Genomic DNA, 9,070 nt, shown 5'->3' on the forward strand with positions numbered 1-9,070 from the left:
AAATAAATTAGATAACAGTTTCAAACATTCATTTTTGGCATTGCTAGGCATTGTGAGGATTCCCAGTTTACACAGAAACCCAGGACACTGTGAAAGAACGGAAGAAAACCTAACTAGTGATATCAGTAACCAAACATCACTAGCACTTCTGAAGAACTGAATTATTTTATCGTACTATGAAAATTATGCAAACGACTCAAAACCAAAAAGGGCAATGCAAGGATTAAACTTTAAGTTGCCAGACTTTAAAATTTCATCAAAAACTGGATACATTTAAGCCAAACCAGTTGTAAATAAAATTTTATTGTAAACAAATACAGCCAGTATAAATTTGTAAAGTTGAACTGCTGATAATAAAGTTCTACATCAACTGCCAAGTCAGTAGTGCTCTTGACTTCAAACTATCTGTCAGCTATGGAAGAGTTGATAATTGTGGGAATTCTACTTTCCATATTTCTTTATCAGCTCATTTGCTTTAGCAATATACGCCTTCATGGCATCTTCCTTTGACATACCTGAAAAGCAAAAAGGAGCAGCCTGTACCATTATTTAGTCACTTTGCATACAAAAATGATTTTAATCAGAATAGGGTTTAGATAATAATTGTAAGAATAACACCTTTCTTGCTGTTCCAACCTTCCCATTTGGCTTTGCCTTTCAAATCTGCTATGCCTGGACACGCTGAAAAAGATACACAAACAAGTTCCTAAATATTAATTTCTATGTCAGGCAGCACAATCGAGGAGGAGCCCTCTCTGGAGCTACAAGCGCACCCTAAGCCAGCATCAGTTCCACCTTTCTGCTGGTGCAAGGGGCCAAGCGTTAATGGAGCAGGCAATTCACGCCGCAGCGACTCCACCGGCACTTGACTTGAAAGCCCTCGCTGCTGCCCCAGCCTCCAATGCCCAACCAGGGCCCATGTGCTGATGGAAATACACCAAAATCCCCACAATGGGATTTTCACCTTAAAAAAAAACTTTTTAGGGCTTCCCATGTCACAGCAAAGCCCTCTGCAGGGGACAGAGTGGGGCCGGGGCGGTGCCATCCCTGCCTAATGGGTCCCTCTGGATGGGGCTGTTAGATACACATTACAAAGTCCTCAATGTTTGAGGGGGGAAATGAAAACTTTGCAAACTGCCCAGTGGATCTGCTGTGAAATCTGCATGCAGCTACGCAAGTCATATGATTTTAAGCAATGGAGCCAACAGACAGAAATACTCAAATTTCAACAAAACCCACAGATGTGTGGATCCAAACCTACCTATATTAACGTCTCCCACAGTAGACTGTTTGTAGAGTCCATAGAGTTCCTTCAGTTCATCATCAGTTGGCTTGGTCTTTAACTGTTTTACACTTGCTGCCACACTTTCAAACTCAGCCTGAAGAGAAAAAGAATGGAAACACCCACACTTTTTCATACATTTTCTTAAATGCCTTCTAAATATCAAATTTAAAAATACTTTCCAGGATGCCACTATTTGCATTCTAGGTGGACATCAGATTCTTGGTTTCCATTTAATCTGTGCAGTCAGCCAGACAGAGAAGGATATAAACTGAGCCAAACTCCAAAGCCTAGTTTCTGGGTCAAGGGCTTCAATCTTAGGCGCTGTTGTTGCTTTCAGATTGTTGTAGATTGAGGCTGTAAATATTGTATCCAGAATGCATTAATTATTGTATGACTATGTTGTGAAGCTCCCCGAGCCTTCCTTTTTTGGGGGGGGGGAGGTTAAAAATATGAACAATGACTCAATTGTTTTTATTGCTATAATGAATGAGTAATGGAGGAAGCTGGAGTCAAAGGGTGCATGTTTGTAAACACTGGGTAAGGAGATCCAGGAATGGTCTGAATTTCCTTCCAGTTAATCCCACATGCAAACCCGAACTATCTGGCTACAGACCCATAATAGTGCACACAAATGGCATTAAACTATATGGGAGGGAAACTGACATATTATGGATGGAGAACCATTCTAATGAAAATGACTGCAAGCTTCTAAAACTGGAATCTTTGTTTTGCCCAATAGAAAGGAACTCCAATGTGGTAAAAGATCAAAGTCTTTAAACAAAGTCCATTTGTTTAAAACACTTCAAATCTGCCTTATCTCCTAGGACTCAATGTAGCAGCCAAGCAGCAAAGGCATCAATCATAATCCAGTTAACAAAAACTACAACATTAAAATGTGTAGTTCACCATTTTAAAGCATTTAGATTTCAAAACACTGGCAGGCACTAACAGCTCCTCACAGTCAACGTTTGACATTGCAGGAATTTCTAAGAGCTCAGCAGCTGCACTGCAGGTTCCACACAGAATTCAGGCCTCTTTCCAACTCTGTTCAGTTCAAGGTTAAAAAGCCTTGGTGGGAACTACACTACCCAGGAGCTCGCAAGGGCCCTTTTCAGGCCATCTTTTAGCCCAGGAGTAGGGAACCTGCGGCTCTCCAGATGTTCAGGAACTACAATTCCCATCAGCCCCTATGCTGCATGATGATGCCAATTGTGGCCCTGAACATCTGGAGAGTCAAAAAGCTGATGGGGTGCTCCCTGGTATGAACCCCTGTTTTAGCCTGAACTTTTTCAGGCTGAACTGAGGTAAGGGGGGGGGGGTTGGGACGATTTTCGGGGGGGGGGGAGGCACATGCCCGGTGCAACACACATCCCCACACCACCCCCTTGTAGCTCCACTACTGGCGAGGGGGGAAAGGTTTCTCCCTGTGTGGAAAATATCAATCCCTTGTATGCACAGCTACTTAATATTTCAGTTGTTGATGAGCGGGGGGACTGAATCATGTTGTACTTGGTGTGCAGCAGTAAAAAGGCACATAGACACCGAGAAAGACAGAATTTTGCTTCGTTACTGCATGACAACACCATGTACAGTATTAATAATCTGATACCTCAGTATGAAGCCTACCAAAATGGCAGGGAGTCAATACCCAGGACTGGACTCTGACCAACTTCGTATTGACAAGAGACATATCCAATTGTCAAACATTGGAAGCCCTCATAAGCTGCCTCCCCACAAACATTCAGAGGCTAAAACAAGGACAATACACGTTTGAAATGGAACAATCACGGTTTCCTGGGACAGAATACAAACTTATTCTGAAGTACAGGACCTATTTTTCACTTTTTCCAGTATGCGTGACCCTGATGCCATCACTCATTCACGCTATCAGAGGTTTTTTCCCGTTTTCTTGTTGACCCGCTAAAATGCTTCTAAGCTTGATTCTACCCAATCTTGTTGATAATCAATAATTAAAAACTGTTTTTAGAAAAGTTTGTGTGTTGTCAAGTGCAACCGACTTATGCAACCCAGCAGGGTTTCCAAAGAAAGAGATGAACACAGGAGGTTTTCATTGCCGTCTTCCGCTTTGCCACTCTGGTATTTGTTGGTAGTCTCCCATCTAATTACTGACAGGGCCAACTCTGCTCAGCTTTAGAGATCTGACAAAGTTAGGCTAGCCTGGGCCATCCAGGACAGGGCAGAAAAGTTTACAAAAGTGCAGATTTCAGCTCTTGATTTCAAGGAACAGCACTGACTCAATCAGTCTTCTTAAGCACAGCCAAGGCTGTGGTAATGTCCCATGATTTTTTATGCTGTTTCTTTGAACAGCAGACTCTCATTTCTGTATCAGAAACTGCTTGTGCAAGTTTCCTTAACTTCAGAGATGATTCTCTGCATGATACAGGGTCCGTTTGAGATACCCAAGCCCACAGGTCCCTTGGGCAAGTGAAGCTACCGTATATACTCATGTATAAGTCCAATTTTTCAGCACATTTTTAATGCTGAAAAAGCTCCCCTCGACTTATATGCGGGTCATTAAAATTTTTGTGTGTTTTTACTTTGCTGGCCACCAGGGGGCGCAGTTTTAATGCTAGAGGCACCAAAATTTCAGGGTACCCTCAGAAGACACTCCTGATGATACCAGCCAAGTTTGGTAAAGTTTGGTTCTGGGGGTCCAAAGTTATGGACCCCCAAAGGAGCTGCCCCCATTCCCCATTGTTTTCAATGGGAGCTATTAGTAGATGGGGCTACCCTTTTGAGGGTCCATAACTTTGGACCCTCTGAACCAAACTTCACCAAACCTGGCTGGTCTCATCAGGAGAGTCTCTTTATGATACCAGCCAGGTTTGGTGAAGTTTGGGTCAGGGGATCCAAAGTTATTGAGTCCTAAAGATGGATCTGCCCCATCCCCAGCCTGTTTTCAATGGAAGCTAATAGTAGATTTTATGGGGATCATTTCTGATTAAATATCCCTACTTTAAAATCTAAGTTGGGTTACATTTGGAATGCATACAGATGATGATGAGGAATCCCAAGTTTTTGAAGAGATTTTAGCTCTTGTGTTTTAGCTTGAAGTTGTCTGGTTGAGCTAAGGTTTTTGTACTTTTAAAGTTATTGTTGATACCATATTGTTCTTGTTGACCCTCTTTTCCACTTACAGAGCCAGTTTACTGTTTTTCTTTGAAATAAATATTCAAAAACATTTAACCTACTGATGCCTCAATTGATGCTGCATTTCCCACCCTCGACTTATTCGCGAGTCAATAAGTTTCCCCAGTTTTTTGTGGTAAAATTAGATGCCTCGACTTATATGTGGGTCGACTTATACACGAGTATATACGGTAATCACAATATTATTTGGACTGTAGCCATTTCCTTGTGGAGCTGCAGAAAATCCAAGACCATCACTCTTGGCCAAGAATTTCATACTTTCCAAGGTGATGTTTTGAGATCTAGAAAGTTGTGCACCTCGGTTTGAAATGGTTGCTGCTTAGATGAGTTTAGTTTTCCCTTTTTCTAAGGACTAAAACAAGACCTAAATGCCAAGGCAGAAATCCTCATAATCCTTATGAATGGGGTATAAAGCAAACCAACCAATAAATAAATGTTTAGTCTGGAAATGAAGACCATTATGCTTTTAAAATATTCAAAGGGATGTCACATAGAAGATGGCAAAGACTGTTTTCTGCTGCTCGAGGGCAAGACTTGGTAAGTTAAAAGAAATTAGGTTCCAGATGTGAATTAAAAGCTACTAATGGTCTGACAGTAATGCTAAAAGTTTGAGAGGCTTGACAATAAAAACTGTTGCTTGGGAGAGTGGTGTCACATCTGCTAGAGGTCTTGCAGGCAGAGACTGGATGGCTGTCTGTTAAGTATGACTGAATTTATATTTCTGACACCAAGCAAAGGTTTGTACTAGATGATCATGAAGGCCCTTTACACTACCTGCTGGAATTTGCAGTCAGTTACAGAGACATTTTTTGATGTTATTCTTTAAATAGTTGAAATTTATTACCTTTCTGCTTCCCCCCACATGGCACTCAGGGTAATTTAAAAGGCAACAGCATGTACTCCACCACTATGCTCACCAAAGATAAGCTTCAAGCTTCACAGGCCAAACTATAAGGCTGCAGCCAATCTATTACTCTGTAAGGTTTACAAGGCAAGAGATGTTCACTAGTGGTTTGCCACTGCCCCCTCTGCTTAGCAACCCTGGATCACCTTGGTGGTCTCCCATCTAAAAATTAGCCAGGACTGACTCTGTTCAGTTCCTTATCTTTGAAATCTAATGAACATAAGACCATAAGAACTAGCCTGCTGGATCAGACCAGAGTCCATCTAGTCCAGCTCTCTGCTACTCGCAGTGGCCCACCAGGTGCCTTTGGGGGCTCACATGCAGGATGTGAAAGCAACGGCCTTCTGCTGCTGCTGCTCCTGAGCACCTGGTCTGCTTAAGGCCTTCAGAAATCCTTTTTTGTGATCAAGGGGAGATCACTGGTAGCCAGCAGATCGACTTCTCCTCCATAAATCTGTCCAAGCCCCTTTTAAAGCTATCCAGGTTAGTGGCCATCACCACCTCCTGTGGCAGCATATTCCAAACACCAATCACATGTTGTGTGAAGAAGTGTTTCCTTTTATTAGTCCTAATTCTCCCCCCCCCCCCCCCCCAGCATTTTCAATGAATGCCCCCTGGTTCTAGTATTGTGAGAAAGAGAGAAAAATTTCTCTCTGTCAACATTTTCTACCCCATGCATAATTTTATAGACTTCAATCATATCCCCCCTCAGATGTCTCCTCTCCAAACTAAAGAGGCCCAAACGCTGCAGCCTCTCCTCATAAGGAAGGTGCTCCAATCCTTCAATCATCCTTGTTGCCCTTCTCTGCACTTTTTCTATCTCTTCGATATCCTTTTTGAGATGTGGCGACCAGAACTGAACACAGTACTCCAAGTGTGGTCGCCCCATGGCTTTATATAAGGGCATGACAATCCTTGCCGTTTTATTATCAACTCCTTTCCTAATTATCCGCAGCATAGAGTTTGCCTTTTTCACAGCTGCCATGCATTGAGTTGACATTCCCATGGAACTATCAACTAAGACGCCCAAATCCCTTTCCTGGTCTGTGACTGATAGCACTGACCCTTGTAGCGTGTATGTGAAGTTTGGATTTTTTGCCCCTATGTGCATCACTTTGCATTTTGCTACATTGAACTGCATTTGCCATTTCTGAGCCCACTCACCTAGTTTATCAAGGTCCGCTTGGAGCTCTTCGCAATCCTTTGCGGTTCTCACCACCCTACATAATTTGGCATCATCTGCAAACTTGGCCACCACGCTACCCACCCCTACTTCCAGGTCATGAAATTAACTTAGCATGGGCAATCCAGGTCAAGAATAACACCAATGGCAGAATAACACCAATATCTTCATATCTGTTTATCGTGCCATTTGATACACAACACTTTTGCTGTTTGGGCTTATTAGAAAATCTCAATCATGCTCTTAAATTTATGTTGCTTGGTCATTTTCAACACAGATGACATGCCACTTGCAATTTACAACTCCGTTCCAGCCAGGGACTTGAATCTGATACTGCGCAAATACCCACAAAGCCAGCGCGGGTTACGGCAAGACTTAGCCCTTCAATTTCCCCTTGGAGGATTCAGATGCTCGGAGAGCAGCTGTTAAACCCAGCTGCCAGATTACTGGCTATATTCTGACTGCTTCCCAGGGATTAGGAGGATGCTGTTGCTGCCTTCAGCACCCTCATCGCTCTCTTGTTGCCAGCCTCAGTCTGTTTTTCCTCCGAGTGATGCCAACAGAACTGGGAAATGGCTGAGGTATGCAAGTGCAAAATAACAGGCAGTCTGCAAACCACTGACAGAAAACCAAAGCCCAGCAGTTCAAGAAGACAGCACCTGCTTCAGCCAGCAAGCATGTAGCTCCAGTCCTCACAGTTCTGCCACACATGTAATCAAACGAGCATCTGTTTTGCTTCAAGGCACACCTACTCCTCTTTTATAAGGTGAGCAGCAAATGGGTCAGGTGTATAAGCTAAAGGCATATTGGTCTTCAAATTCTTCAGGAAATAGACTTATTGCTGCCCCTAATAGTTATTAAAATGTGTAATGGAGACAGATCCCAACTTTCTCCTGTCCCCTTTCCGGAGAGATCTTACTGAGAGGGAAGTTCCACCCAATGGGGAGAGAACGGCACAACACCCTTCTTGCAGCCCCGTTATATATGCTGCTCATAATTTAATGCATGCCATTTTCCGGCTCTCCTTGCAGTAAAATCCTATGCACATTTACTCAGAAGCAAATGCGTGACATCAGTTACAGGAGAGGTAAGTCTCGTGGCCGCTCACATTTCCCTCACGCACTCAGCCTTGGCTGGCGAAAAGTTGCAAAGCCGCAGCGGCGCTTTTCCTAAACAACCCGCGCGACAGCATCTGAAGGCGCAACCCTGCGCAAGATGCACGGCTGTCAGCGACAAGAATCCGCGGGCGGGCCCGCCGGCCTGAAACTTGCTCCTGCGGGGCAAGTGGAGCCGCGTACACCCCTTCCTCCCCGCAATTCACCGCGCTACTGCAGTTGCTTCTCATCCCGAAGGGCAAGCATGCCAATTTCTGCATCGGCTACTTCTGCACAGGCGCCCACAGGGGCGCAAGATCTTCTAAACTGAGTGCAACGTCCGCGGAAGAAATACGCTTACTAGGATCGCGTTGCGCAAGTTTTAAATGCCTCTCCCCCCGACAGTGAAATGCCAATCCAATAAAATCCCATTAAATTAAGCAGTCAGAACGTCCCCTGATTTACAGGAGGGCTGTGAGAAGAGAGGGGCGGGATGGCTGGGGTCCTACACTTCTAGTCCCAACCTCCTCGCTTCTATCTACCTGACTCTCCTCGGCATTAAAATACGTTGGCAGACGAAAAACTCGTTCGCAGTGCTAATTCTACAAAGTAGGTGCAAAACGCAGCCCTGATATGTCCCACCTGGAGAGTTTTCTTACCTGAAGAGTCATCTTTCAAAGCGTTCGCACCAAGAAGTAAACGGCTACTGCGCTTCACAGTCCATTATATAGGCACGGGATGTGCGCTACCCTCATTGGCCGCGGGTGCTCTGACGTCATTCCGATGGTTTATCCAGCAACCGAAAACCGCCGCATTGCTCGCTTAGCCGTTGCTGGCCACCGCTCGCTGGTGCGTCGGTTTGATTGGCAGCACGGGTGATGCACCGGCAGCCGCTCGCTTGGGAAAACTGCTCCAGCGCTTGACTTTTCCTTATGCATGTGAACAGATGTATGCAGTATGCAATATGCATGTGTAGAGTTGGATGCAATATTTATTTAAGCTGACGTATTTGGCATTGTTGGGATAAAAGTCCCATTGGCTTCAGCTTGCACAATCGATTTGCAATAATGTACGTTCGCCCGATGCAATGATGCAGTTTTTTCTATATTCTCCTAAATCTTATTCATGCCTCCTCCCTCCAGACCATTACACGATCCCATAAAAGTTCGCCTGGAAATTAATCCACCTGAGTTCAACTAGATTTGACAGTCAAGTTAGGGTTTCAGTATTGCAGCAGTTTAAATGGTAGGGGGCTATAGGAACTTAGGTACAGGGCTCTTTTAGTGCTGACTAGTGCTTATGTTTAGTAGGGTAGGGCCAATTATTCACTGCCCCGCACAGGGATGTAGGTATAGATTTTTAATGGGGGGGCTGGGGGCAGGGCCACGCCCCCACCCACCCCTGGGGGTGTTGCCATGTCTCCCCAAGCCCTG

At 44.4% G+C, this 9,070-nt stretch overlaps 1 protein-coding gene across 1 annotated transcript; it reads right to left on the minus strand.

Annotated features, from left to right (window-relative positions):
• Nucleotides 1-284: 284 nt before the first annotated feature.
• ACBD7 (acyl-CoA binding domain containing 7) lies at nucleotides 285-8,427 on the minus strand. Its single transcript, XM_048511225.1, has 4 exons — nucleotides 8,297-8,427; nucleotides 1,262-1,379; nucleotides 619-681; nucleotides 285-515 (listed from the first exon to the last, which is right to left on the minus strand). Exons 1-4 carry the CDS (start codon nucleotides 8,306-8,308, stop codon nucleotides 442-444), a joined length of 267 nt encoding a protein of 88 aa, XP_048367182.1. The 5' UTR covers nucleotides 8,309-8,427; the 3' UTR covers nucleotides 285-441.
• Between the last annotated feature and the right edge of the window lie 643 nt (nucleotides 8,428-9,070).

This window comes from Sphaerodactylus townsendi, linkage group LG11 (assembly GCF_021028975.2).
Source record: "Sphaerodactylus townsendi isolate TG3544 linkage group LG11, MPM_Stown_v2.3, whole genome shotgun sequence".
Taxonomy (NCBI): Eukaryota; Metazoa; Chordata; class Lepidosauria; order Squamata; family Sphaerodactylidae; genus Sphaerodactylus; species Sphaerodactylus townsendi.